Below are 14,290 nucleotides of genomic sequence, written 5' to 3' on the forward strand. Positions count from 1 at the left end.
ATAAAATATGTCTCCAGAGATTTCACAACATGAGCATCAACTGCTATAGAAAGGAGAACCTTCTATAAAGCAGGTCTAATGCTAAATAAGAATTCTAATCATTAGGGGGAAATCTAATTTTTCCTTCAGGGAAGCCAATTTCCCCATCCTGATCCATTAAACTTTCTCCCTTTGATTTCCTTTTTCTTCCAATTTCATTTTATTAAATACGTAAGATCTCCGACCTCCGGGTGTTCCGCTGCGCACTGAAGACCCTGTTGTTCCGCCAGGTAGGGCTGTCAATATAATAATTTTAAATTGGGGTATTTTAATTTTTGGGGTTTTAAATCGGCCAAATCTACTTAATTATTTTAATTTTTAATTGTTGTGTCTTGTGTTTTTAAATTGGCTGTACACCGCCCTGAGTCCTTCGGGAGAAGGGCGGTTTAGAAATAAAATAATAATAATAATAATAATAATAATAATAATTATTATTATTATTATTATTATTATTATTATTATTATTATTATTATTATTATATTAGTCTACAGCTAGCAAAGAAAGAAAGAAAGAAAGAAAGAAAGAAAGAAAGAAAGAAGGAAGGAAGGAAGGAAGGAAGGAAGGAAGGAAGGAAGGAAGGAAGGAAGGAAGGAAAGAAAGAATATATACACACAGCTTTTCCAAACTTTTAGATATACATATCTTTTATGCTGAGATAATAAAACACCCAAAATTTTTGGAATTCTTAACATTACTTCATTATCTTACCACTTACTCAATCCCTATGAAAAACATTATCCTTTCCTTATCTATAGATCATGGATTGGCCCCAGTTTTAGGTAGTATCATGGAGTAGATACAAGGGGTTCTTTTTTAAAAAAAATAAGCAGGATCTTAAGTAAAAGAGCTGAAATTATGCAATCTGTCTTTGTTTTATTCAGTTTATGGGCTGTGGAAGCTGCTTTAGAATGGAAGTGATATCCTGGCCATGCGGCCTGTTGCCAAGCATTGCTGTAAAGAAATGGAATATTAGATGCTAAATAACACATAAAATAGTATATGGCAGCTTGGACCAGCTGCAAAATGCTTTACATAGTTATTTTACTTCTTTTGTTGCTGGATAGCTTTATATGTCCTATGCAGCCTGTGAGTGTCAATTCAAATATGATACTCAAGTGTATCTGTACCTATAAATTGCCCTAATCTGCCTTTGAAACAAAAATGGCCAATCTTAAGCCATAGTTTTGTGATTCCCAAAATGAGCTATGAGCTAGCTTGTGATCACATTCTAAGAAAATATATATATTTATATTTTCTGTCCCCTTTATGTCTTCTTTCAAATTTACAGATACTACCCCTCTTATAACCACTTAGTTGTTGAGTGATGTGGTCATTAAGTGAGATGCCAACTGATTGTTTTGCTCAATGACTACATTCCCCTCTCTCTGTTGCAGTGACTGCACAGGGTTATTAAGTGAACTGCTAGGGAGTGGGCTTGAGCCTACTAGGCTGGTGGGACAAGGAGAGGGCCTGAGTGTCCCAACACACCCGGGAGTCCCAGGCCGTCTCCCTTTTCCACCAGAGAAAATGACTGCAAACACCATCATTCTGGAAGACTCTGAACACTGGCATTCACCAGTTTCTGCCTCTCCAGAGAGAAAACACTAGTAAATGCCAGTATTCTGAGTCTTCCAGGACGTTTGCCAGATTTGAGGTCCATTCTTTCAGCATGGTGGAAGATTTCCCTTCTCCGCAGAGGGCAAATTCCTTGGTGCACTGGGGAAACAGATCTCAAATCCATTATCCCTTCCACTTGCAACATTCCCTGATGGCTTCCCCACTGACTTTTTGGGGAAGCTGGCAGAGACAATTGCAAATGGCAATCACTTGATTGCAGGACACTAGTCGTGAATGAGAACAGGTTGTCAAGCACTCAAAATGCACTTATGGGACTAGGGGACCCGGTGCAAGACTTAAAGATGGCTGAAAGTGCTTTAGGGCCGTAAAGTATCCGTAGTGAACCTGTCATGACCGCAAACAGTCATTAAATGATTGGTTGTAAGTCGAGAACTATCTGTATCGATCATTCCAGTGGAACGCAATATGTGTTATTGTTTCCTAAGAAAAAATAGAATGTTAAGGCAGTTGGACAAGCCCAAATAAGTTGATTGTGGATGTGCCTGAAAGCATTACATGAAACTCATTCAAACAGTAAGCAAAGGTGAAGTTGTGAAATTGAGACTTTATAAGAAAAAAAAACCTTGTGACTTTATTGTAGCATTGTTGTGGTTAAATGTTTATTACTTACTCATCATTATAAGCAATGTCATCATACATCATAACAACGATTTGTTCATCTGGTATACCATTCCGATGCACAATTTGATAAGCATGGCATGCATCAGCCTGAAAGATGTAAGATAGTTTTCTTTACCAACTGTTTTTCAACAAAGACGGTATGACATTATACGGATTTTGCTTAAGTTAATATCTTGTTTCTCACAATATAGTGTTGGAACATGATTGTCAACATAATGATTACTCACTGTACAGTAACCAAAATGGGGTTATTGCGAAATTAGAGGTGTATTTGGAGAAACCCCTAAATACAGAGAAGATGAAACATGCTGTAGGAGAAATGCCAAGGAGACTAGAATGTCCTCACCTGACAAAACACATCCCAAGTAGAAGTAGCAGCATCACCTAAAAGTGAAACCTTAGAAAGCAGAGGAGGAATAGAAAAGATGGAATGAATGTGGATCTGGGCAGATTCCAGAGAAAAGATGATGGGTGGCTCATGGCAAGTCCATCTATGAGAAGAAGAGAGGGAAGAAGGAAGGAAGGATCACTGTTGCATGATACGGATGGAAAACTGATGAGAAATGCAAGAATCCATAGCGGAAAAATATTGGGCACAGTGCTGGGGTGAAAAAGTCTGGCAATGAGTTAATGGAGAAAATAGCAGACTGGGTGACACACTGGGGAGAGAGAAAGATAGCACCATCTAAAGGAAATAACTAAGGAAACAGGTAGGAAAACAAGTGAGTGGCATCAGCAAGTGTACACAGACAACACAAAATAGGGAGGAAAATGGTATTCACATCATTTTGGAAGAGGTCACTCATCCCAACAGTTACTTTGTTGGTCCTCAGCACACCTTTTCCAGAATTCCAGAAGCAAATATAGCCTCTATCATAGATTCTCCGAGTTGAATTAATGTTAAACTCAGAACCAAATATAAGTTATGCATAATTCCAGTAGCATTGTCTGTGCTCCTGTATATTACACTTTAAGCTGCAGGTTCTAACACAGTATTGCAAGGAAGTCTAGCTAGAACTCAATGATCAGAAACCCAAAATGATGGCATTTGCCAAAAGGCTCACAAACCACTCCTGGACAATAGATGGCCAGAAGACTGAGCATGTCTCTTTTTTCAAGTATCTAGGAGTAGTCCTTTATTCTGCCAACAATGGAAAAACCCAGAAGGACTGCATTGCTTAAAATGCACAGAGGAGCTCATCTGCCATCTTAAACTCCTCAAAATAAGAGGTGCTTACTATAAACCTGCAAAAGCCAATAGCAAATCTTCTTTATGGTATTCAGCTGGGCCCCTTCCCTGATTTTGTGTCAGTAGAACATGTTCAATCCAAATTTCTAAGATAGGCCCTCCCAAAATGAGTCTCTAATGCTACCCTGAGACTAGGGACACCATAGTGGAGACTATAGTGTGGGTGACCATACTCAACTATTGGTTCAACTATCATTTTCACACCACTTGCCTTGCTCACTATCTATGAAGGATGATTTTCAATCCACATGAGAAAAGACAATGACAATTAAAATCTCATCCTTGGGCTTTGCTCCATATCCTCTACTCAGCATGGGATATGGTGAGGACAATGAGTGTAGCAAACACATATTTGGATCTAATCAGGTCTCCACCTTTACTGCTGGTGAATCCAACAGGTACTCTGCCTTCCCTATTGGATACATAACTAATCTTGAAGTACCTAACCACCAGAGGTTTACTCTGGCGAGATATCATGTCCTCTCCTCAGCTGGCCTTGAAGGCTGATACCGGAAAATTCTCTACCAACATACACAATATCTTTGTGACTCTGAACACACAGAAATAACAGAACATATTTCTCTAGTGCCTGTACTAGAGACATTTGCACTAGCTTCATCTCACCATTACTGTACAATGGTGTACACCCAGGATGCATAGGAGAAGTCTACATCTCCCTGTTGTTTGTGGATACCGACCCTGATACAACATATATTGCCCTGTTGTATGCATCAGTGCTTAAAATTCATCAGATGATCTGGGTCATAAACTAGTCTCAATGGGCATTACTTCCTCATCCTAAAGTGCTTTGTACTGTGATAATTTAGTCTACCACTAACTTTTATGCCCCCTACATCCATCTAATGCTTCTACCTCCCCTTTTAGAGTCTTTTTAGACTTTTGCTTTATATATACTTCTCTTTTATATCCCTTAGCTTTTTATAATTACTATTGTTTAGACTCTGAGGTATTTTCTATGCTTTTTAATTGACTGTATGTCGCCCTCCTTATGATGATCTTTGATCATAATAAAGATTTGATGATGTGGTAAACTGCAGGTGTAATTCTGGAATTTTCCAATTGCAACAGCTTATAATGTTTGCATATCTAGCAACACAGTTTTGAAGAGGCCAAAATTGAGACCATATTTAAAGCATTCACACTTCACTAAATTTCTGTGGTTTGCTGTGTGGGTCACTGCTTGGGAAGGAGAAGCCAACACCTGCAAAATTATGAGTCATTCTCCAAATAAACTCTATATGCTCACAACAATACTTTTTCATTCTAGCCACTCTATTGTAGTAAATCTAACTTATTCCAAATAAAGAGCAGGAAAAATGGTGAGATTTTATAATTTATTTTGTAAATGCTTCTATACGGTTTGAAAAATCCTGGAAAAATTCCTTTAAACCAGAAATTAAACCTATAGCTAAGTCAAAGGAACAATTGTTCCAGTTCCTAGTTGTTCAATATCTGAAGTCCTCTAATTTCCTTGTTTAGAAAGAAACGGATATTACTCAACATTTAACTTTCACAGGACACTGTAATGAATGACTTTCAAAAGTGCTTAAAAATTCAATAATAGAAAAGATTTATTGCAAAAAAACAAAAACAAAACTCACACTGCACTATAGTGGATATCAGTATTTTCCTTAATATTTGTTTTCTCGTAAACACATAGAATGAACAGCATTTCTTACTCCAACAATTCTGAAAATGTATATGTATATATGTTCCAATAGTGGGATAACTTTGTCACACAAAATGCATAGGTCAATGTTATGTTAGCCTTTCCATTTTCTTCTCTATTGCAAGCATAGTGGAATAAAGATCTACAGAGACATTTTAGCCAGGTTACATACTGAAAAGTCAGAGAATAAATGGAGATTTATAATAAAAAGTAAGTAGGGAATAAAAGAAACATCTAAAGACATAGTAATTTTTAGGCATTGTTTCTCAACCTTGGCAAATTTAATATGTGTGAACTTCAAGTCTCAGTATTCTCCCAGAATTCTCATGCCAGCTGGAGAAATCTGGGAGTTGAAGTCCAAATAATTTAAAATTGTCAAGGTTGAGAAATATTGGTTTTTAGATCATGAAAAGGGATAGAATCTTAGAGATGAAAGATGGGCTGAAAGTTTCTACCATGTTCATTTTGTTTCCTTCAGTGAAAAGTTCAGACTGACTCTTCTTTAAGAGGACTGCACATTTCTGTAATGTCTGGTTATTTTGCCAATTGCAGTCTAGTACAGTTTCCATCTTCTGTCAACAAGTTTCTAGTTGCAACAAGGACAAACAAGTTTGGGGCAAAAGAGAGGAAGGTTTCACAATAAAAATCACTGTCGCTTTTACTTAGCGTTTTTTTAAAAAGGTAAACATGTCCTTCTGCAGAATCTGACGCTGCTGTTTCTACATATTCTGTTGCAACTTCTCTTCATGTGACTATCTATGAAATTTTCCTTACCTCAAGCTTCCTCCTCCATGCATACCTTATTCTGTCTGTTTCTCTTTGACCTGTTTACAAAACTGAACTGGAACTGCAAAACCTATCAGATTGCCTTATTTACAGCACTTCTTGCTTGGTGACTATATTTGTGACCATGCACAAATACAAAGATCATAAACTGTAATTAAAAAATCATTTCAGAACTATGTAGCATTTACAAAATTTCCTGACAGTGAAACTGATTATAGTTTGGTCAGTTTCAGGCAGCAGGGTTCTAATCAACTTATTAAGATCAGGACGCTGAGCCTGTTAACTTGCATTAGCACTTTTTAGGGAAGCTCTGGGAGGGGTGGGGGGGTGAAGCAGCTCAGGAAGAGACAACTTGTTTAAGTAATCTCTCCACCCTGAAAGGGGGCAAAAAAGGGAAGAAAATCAGGTTGGACATTGTGCCAGAGAAGTTTATCTGAATGAGATGGTAGTGATTTTTGCAGCATCTCTCTCTTATTCACGTATTCACTTAGTGACAATAGCACTTAATGACCAAGTCAATGGAGCAGAATGCAGCCACTAAATGAGGAGAAAGCATAGTCTGTTCTGTCTGTGCACTACAGCAAAGAACGCCAAACCTCATAAGTGTCTCAAACTTTGCTAAAAATGTTAAGATTTGGTGCCAAGTTGGTGACTTCTGGATGGGCTGGTGACTTCTGGATGGGAAGTCTAAATAAAGCTGTATCATACCAAAACCTGTGCTAGAAGCAGAATGGTAGTAATATTTTGACTCTACTTATGCAATGTGTATCCTGCCTTCCTACTCAAGAGGACAATTACTTAAGACAATTAACAAGAACAATTTCCTCTGCCATATTACACCCATGCAGAGTTTCTTCAAGCTGTAAGAATAAATATTTGAAAGTGAAGTAGGGAAGATTGGTTACAGTGATGGCTCTCAGTTACTTTGATGGGCAGCTCAGGCTTAAACATCTTAGCTCTGGGTTATTTCATTATTATTATACATCAGGATAGTATTAATAAAAAAAACCACATTGAGTAGGCTAAACTTCAACAAACAAGACATTCATTCTCAGTGCAGTCTACTGACATTTTTAGCTAGGTAAAGGGAGTCCTACAAAATTCTCTTCAATTCAGCACAAAGTCTTCTGTTTACTCAGTATTGTTCAACTGGACTCAAAGCCTTCTCACCTGGTGCCTATAGTTATACCAGCCATTGGAACCAGCCACGATGACAACCCAATGCTTGCCTCCATCCTCAGGGTCCTCCAGGGTCAGGGTACTAATTGCCAGCACACAGCTCAGAAGTACAGCTACCTTCAAGGCCATTTCTTCTTTTTTATTCAAGACCTACCAGAACTGAGAGACAAGATAGCAAACAACCTTTGAAACAAAGCCGTAGCAAAATGCCTGTAAAAAAGAATTTTACAAAGTATGATTCACATACTCACAGTATGTGTGCAGTAAGGGATAATATGACCTATTTTCAACTTGGTTAAACTAGGCATATGTGCCTGAAATTAACTGATAGATTGATTTGTTATTGTATTGCATTTATACTTGACTGCTTGGAGTTGGATCCATGGCTGATGCTTTAGCCACCATTACTATATTGGTATAGTATTCTCTACCATACTATACCAAACTGACAACTTAATTTGGCCCCAATTTAGCTACAGCAAAAACTTTTTATTTATTTATTTATTTATTTATTTATTTATTTATTTTTTCAATTTATATACCGCCCTTCTCCCTGAGGACTCAGGGCGGTGCACAGCCAGAATTAAAAACATGAAATACAAATATTAAAAACAATTAAAATCTATATAAATTTGGCCCAAAATTTAAAAAGAGCCTTGGTAGTACAAGGGTTTAAAGCACCCTGTTATTAAGCTGCTTAAGACCAGCTGCCTGCAATTACTGCAGGGTTCGAATCTCGCCAAGGCTCAAGGTTGACTCAGCCTTCCATCCTTTCTAAGGTAGGTGAAATGAGGACCCAGTTTGTGGGGGCAATAAGCTGACTTTGTATAAATATACAAAAAGGATGAAGGCTATTGCTGAGCACATTGTAAGCCGCCCTGAGTCTTCGGAGAAGGGCGGCATATAAATCAAATTAAAAAAAACAAAAAACCAAAATTTGATCTATTTATTGTTACATAAATCCGCTGTTCACCACAGTCTAATTGTAGACTACTTCACATTTTTTTCTTTCTTTTGGTTTATACAAAACAATAAAAAGGCGAAAGGGCACTGCAAGTCATTAAAAATTGTTTAGCAGTTGCACAAATCACCCAATGATCCAGCTAGTGTTAAATATATAGAGATTGTTTTAGTGCTTCTCTACCTTTTAATAATTAAAGTGGGAAAAAGCAGATGCATCCTAGAACATGAAACATCAGGACGAGGAGATCTAAATATAGTCAGGAGCAGGGAAATCTTTTTGCTTCAACAATTTTGGCTATAGAAAGCATGGTGCTGACATCACCCAAGGAAGCAAAACTAAAATCTCCTAATTATTAGCATTTCTTTCTTTCTTTTTTTTAGTAAATTAGGCACACTTAATTTAATGGAGGCTTAATAGAAGGTATTTGTGCCTGTTTAAGTAGAATTATATGCCACTATTATTTGGTGATTTGGCACAATATCAGTAGAATACGTTTTGGAGGCTCTAGAGCAGGGATATCAAATTCACCACGGGCCAGATGCCTCACATGTTGGCCACGCCCAGTCCCATTTTAGCAAAGGGGGAAAAAGTCACGATATGTCATGTGACGACACGAGTTTGATACCTTCTCTAGGGAGAACAAAAAAAGCTGGAGTGCAGATACTGCTATGTGTCTTGATCAGGGTTGCCAACTCCCAGCCCGCGGGCCGGATGATTCATGCGCTGGCCGCACCCATGCCCGGTTTAGTGAAAGGGGAAAAAGTCCTAATATGTCATGTGACGCCGCCATGAAGAGGTGAGTTTGACACCCCTGGTCTAGATGGTGTAATTCTATCTGTTACTATGAAAGTCACCATATAAGAAGGGGCATGTTTTCTCCTCCAAAGCTTCTTGTGTTAATTCAGCCCTTTTATCATCAACTTCGCAGCAATTTGCTTTTAAATTTCTCACTTTATGGGAAGCAGTTCTGGCATTGTTTTTGTTTTGTTTGGCCTAGCTTATTGGGCTGACATTGACTTAAAATGAGTACATCAGGGAGTTGGCTTCTTTCAACACAGAATCACAAGGCATTATGGTGTTGACTCTCCTTATGCAGGAAAAGTTGGGAAATCATAGGAACTTTTCAATCACATGAAAAATGCCAGTATATGCATTTGAACTCTCTGAGTATATAATCATACCCAGTGTGCTGTACTTTTAACTTAATTACATCTGGGTTTTTTTAAAAAAATGAATCTGCAGGCTTTTGTGAGACTTCCTGATAAATAAAAACAGCATTACAGCCATCCTATTAAAATGATGGATTAAGGAACTATTTTATTAAATAGCCTCATCATTTTTAGATAAAGACAATCCAAGCTGGCTAGCAATGATCTATTAACATTTCTAAGAGAAGGAAAGGGCTTGATTTTAATATCCTTGTGTTGAATATCCAACAATCTCTGAAAGCATCAGAGTTTTAGGTACATGCATTCAACCCACTTAGGATTCTGGCTAAGCCAGTTAAGTCACATATTAAAGGTGGACCCCAAACACACCCAACTCCCTTACAGTCCTGTTGTCATGCTTGGCAGGGAAAGATAAGCAATGGAGAAAAAATTGTCACTTGGGAAAGCTTATCTACCACTCTTCATCCTTCTTCCAGACCATTAGTGCTCCTCATACCCTGACTTTATGCTGTATTGAAAATATTATCTCTTAAGTATGTTGAAATTCTTAACTGGTAAACTCAAGGTAGTTTTTCTTACATCACTATTACACCCATGGCTGAGTGATTACAAGTGGAGCCAGCTTAACCAAGTATCTCATAACCTACATATAGCTTTCAGGATTTTGTAAATGTTTCATGTTCTTGTCCTGATTCTACTATCAACAGCAGCACTTCATTAACTTGTGACACATTGCCTAAAATGCCAGGGTCCAAATCTCATGTTTTACCATGGATCCATAGTTCTCCTGATTTGAAGCAAACTTAATAGGAAGAGAAACCATTATATACCTCCCAATAATCAGAAAAATCTCACAAAAACAAAGTTTCTGCAAGTCAGCTGAGAGCAATGTAATCGTGTTACAATGGAAATTTATCTACTTCTACTTGAAAAAGTTACATTCATTTTCTTTCATTAACTAGTGGTAACAGTGACATTATCTAGACTTGATTAGAACAGAATATAATACCCAGCCACTGAATACTTCAAATGCAAAACACCAATTTATTTATGAAAATTTATATGGCCTCCCAACTCACTCTCAGTGACTCCTGTTGGCTTACAAAAATATAAAAGCCAATACAAAAACAGTAATCCCAAAGATAGTCCAGTCCCATGAATCATTAAACTTATGTCAATATGTCTAAGTTTTAATGCCCCAATTTTACATTACTTCAAATACATATATATGTTCAGTTAGGCCCTTGTCACCTCTCAATTGGATTACAGTAATATGCTCTACATGGGGCTGCCCTTGAAGAACCTTGAAGTATCCAGAACCTTCACTTGTGCAAAATGCAGCAGTGCAGGCAGTTATGTATATTTCTGCTTTGCTTATCATGCTGTATTGGTTGTCAGTTTGCTTCCAGGTCCAATTCAAGGTGTTGGTTTTAACCTTTAAAGCTTTCCATAGCATGGGACAAGGTTATCAGAGGGACCATCTCGCCCCAATTACATCTGCCCATCCTATCAGATCTGGCAGAAGATGCATGCTGCCGGTCCTACTTGTTAGGGAATAACGTTTGGTGGATTTGAGGAGATACATCTTCTCTACAGTGGTGCCCCTCTTATGGAACTCCCCCCCCCCAAAGTGAGGTCAGCTCCATCCCTATTTACTTTCCGAAGGCGGATGAGAAGCGAAGCATCTTCAAAGAAAAACCAGAAAGTCCAGTTGCCTCTTGAAAAAGTACGTTTGGGACAACCATGATCACCGTGACCTGGATAACAGAATCTCCATAGACATTAATTTTGGGTCCTTCATCAGAGGCCTAGGAGAATTTTAAGGTTCTGTACCATATCTTAGCTGTTCTTATCATTACATTCTTCTGGACAGAGAGCTCTGATTTTGTTCCTGGGGTCTGTTGGAGCCACTCTCCCAGCTTAGGAGGCTCAGCTCCAAATGTTCCTACTGCCACTGGGACACTTTCTATACCCTCACATGAACACACACACACACACACACACACAGAGTTTACTTAATGCCTGCTGCTGATAGGGGACACTTCTCATGTTGTTATGAAACTATGACTGATAAATTCATTTGCCTGTATTATATACCTTGTTTCCCCCAAAATAAGACATCCCCTGATAATAAGCCCAATTGGATTTTTGAGCACATGGCAATAAGGCCAAGTGTTTATTTCAGGGTTCAGAAAAATATAAGACAGGGTCTTATTTTCGGGGAAACACGGTAAGTAAACTCTCTAGATATTAATTTTTTTCTCATTTTTTTCTTTATTAACCGCTGGTATGGGAAACAACTAAGTAGGTATAACTTTCTTCCTATATATCACTTGAAACCATGCACGGATTTTCACCAGTCATGTAACTGTCAAAGGGAACGCTTTGAAACTGGAGCACTAAAATTATTATAGTAGTTAGACTGTACAAAATAAGTAACTCATTAAACCAACATCTGGGTTTCCACAAAACACTGAACACTAAAGTAGTTTATGAGTGGTTCACTGTGTCAACAATCTGCAGTTTGTGTGAACACAGCTACTCAGGGCTCTTAAAATTTAAGGCTGCCCTTAAGTGCTTTTAGAAAAGTGATTTGTAAAACTTACTGTTCATAAAGAAATATTAATTTTTATTTGCTGAGAAGCCTTGTATTTCAGCCAGGTTTTTAAGATAGTTTTAAAATGTTTGTAACATTTTTCCCTTCAGTTTCAATGCACTTTAAACAAATAGCCAAAAAAAGGGAATACTTAACTTGTTGTGTTATTTTTTCTGATAATTGTATTTTTGTCATTCGATTTCACCAAAGGATTCTAAGACATGTGTAGGCAAGATACTAATCTTCTAATACTATAATTTAGGTAAGGGTCATAGATTCAGGCTTGATTCCTGGCAACTGTATGAAGCCATACATATCCACTATCTTGACCTGTTTTAAGTTTCACATTCCAATTTAAGAATTACTGTTCTAAAAGAAATGCACCCATCTGCTTCCTGCATCTTTAACCACAGGGGATCCAACTACACTGAGTTCTGAATACATAATTCAGTATTGCTCCACATTTTCGCAAGCTAACATTTTAAGTCTTGAGTATACTAACAGTTATAAATAAATACTGCTAAATACCCCCAATTCTAATAAGATTTCTTCCAGTAACTCCATTTACTGGATTTACCAAGAATATGGATTGAGAAACTGCAACCTGAAGAAATCCTTATACCCAGAGCAAAACAAGATAAATAACTCTGGTGAAATACTGAATTCCGGGAAATCAGATTTTCTTTAAAGTTCTGGAAAGGCAGAGACCATCCGCTTCATCGCTGCTTCATCCACAACCCAACACCGAGAAAGCCAGGTATACCCTTCCCTGACAAAAGGAGAAAGGAAGCCATAGCAAAGGTGGCTAGTGAGACTCTCATAGCCCAAGCTGCAAATTTGGGGGTCACTTCTATTTATGAAATCAGATTATACATCAAAGCCCGAAAACAATCAGTCCATCGATTCTCCACACCTGACGTAGCAGGAGCCGGGCATTCCCAGCCACAACTATTGGTTGCGAACCTGTCCATCCCGAAACCAACAACAGGAAATGGCTGTTGTTGTTCTGGCGACCCTCGGGCAGGGCGAAGTGCTGGATCCTTTCCAGCTCAGCAATTCTTGGGACCTTAATCGAATCATTCGCCCCTTCAAATTGGGGGCGGATGAAGTCCGGGAAATGTAATCCCAATTCCGTCCCATCCCCGCCAGCAAGAATAGAATAGAATAACTTCATTATCACTTTGAATGTACACTAATCGGCATACATTACAATGAAATTTCGTTGCAAGCTGCCCGAGTGGGGTCTTTCTGCAAGCTAATGCCCACCTCCTAGCAATTCCACGTGCTCTTCCCGCCAAGCAACATTTAACCTTCAGCAAGTGGGCACTTACCTACGCTGGAAGAAGAAACGAGGTGGTGGTGTAAATGGGGCTGCTCCCGCCCGATCCGTCCTCTCCAACTCCGTTCCGTCGGGAAACAGAGAACCAACGGTGGCGCCGGAGGTTCGTGCGGGTGCTGGAGACTCTTTATGAGAGGGAAAGGGGGGGGGAGAAAAACAAAACAAGAGGTGGGGCAGGCGCGTGATTGGCGGACTTTGCGACCATTGGCCTCCCAGCAAAACGCATCCAGAGGCCAGGCCCGAGTGCGTAGGATGGCAATCCTTCGGGATGGAGGCTGTCGCGTGAGAGAGCGTTGCATGATGGGAACGGAGATAGGAATCCGAGGATAAGCTCCCGTGGATGTGGGTAGTCGAGGCTGCGATTAGTGCTGGGAGGGAAGGAAGCTTCTCGCAAACAGGATTCCCGCTTGTGCAGCCTGATGCGTGTTTGCTCAAGGGTTCCGTCGGTTTCTCCGGATTAGCGAGTTTCCCTTTTTTATACAACTCGTATATGAGATTTAACCTCATTGACCGCAGCAGAAAAAACACTTCTGAATGTGCTCGTATTTCTCCTGGCTAACGTTTGTCCTTCCGCAACGATGACTCGCACTTTCTCATTTTAAAAAAATAGAATCAAATTGCACACATTGTGACATCCTACAAAGAAATTGGTAAAAGAAAAAGAAACCTCTTTAACTAGAAAAATAGCAGTGATAAATGACTGCATTTCAAGGTGAACCATATTTTAGCCCTTTCGTCCTACCTTATTCTCGAGATGAATAGCTGAATATGCCCTAAACAGATTTTACCTATGGAATATCTACCCTAACAGTCATTTCTGAAAATCACTGATTATGTGCCATCGAGTCAGTGCCTATTCTTAGCAGCCAAATAGATTTCTTTCTCTGTAATGATCTGTCTCTAACCTTTTCTTGCAGGTTTTCCAATGGTGCATACATTGCCACAGTGATCAAGTCCATTTGCCTTGCTGTTTGGTTTCCTCTTTTTCTTTCCTTCCATCTTTCCCAGCATTAGAGCCT

General features: G+C 38.8%; 1 protein-coding gene across 1 annotated transcript in view; it reads right to left on the bottom strand.

The window, feature by feature from the left end:
* LGMN (legumain) overlaps window positions 1-13,521 on the bottom strand; it is a 28,474-nt gene extending 14,953 nt beyond the window's left edge. Inside the window, exons 1-3 of the mRNA XM_070931512.1 lie at window positions 13,264-13,521; window positions 7,195-7,362; window positions 2,289-2,386 (exon numbers count right to left, since the gene is read on the bottom strand). Coding sequence (XP_070787613.1) covers window positions 2,289-2,386; window positions 7,195-7,332 — 236 coding nt within the window. The 5' untranslated portion in view covers window positions 7,333-7,362; window positions 13,264-13,521. The remainder of the gene's footprint in view (window positions 1-2,288; window positions 2,387-7,194; window positions 7,363-13,263) is intronic.
* Window positions 13,522-14,290: the final 769 nt, after the last annotated feature.

Source organism: Pituophis catenifer, unplaced genomic scaffold, assembly GCF_029215685.1.
Source record: "Pituophis catenifer annectens isolate HBS135680 unplaced genomic scaffold, rPitCat1.0.hap2 SCAF_1, whole genome shotgun sequence".
NCBI classification, from domain to species: Eukaryota; Metazoa; Chordata; class Lepidosauria; order Squamata; family Colubridae; genus Pituophis; species Pituophis catenifer.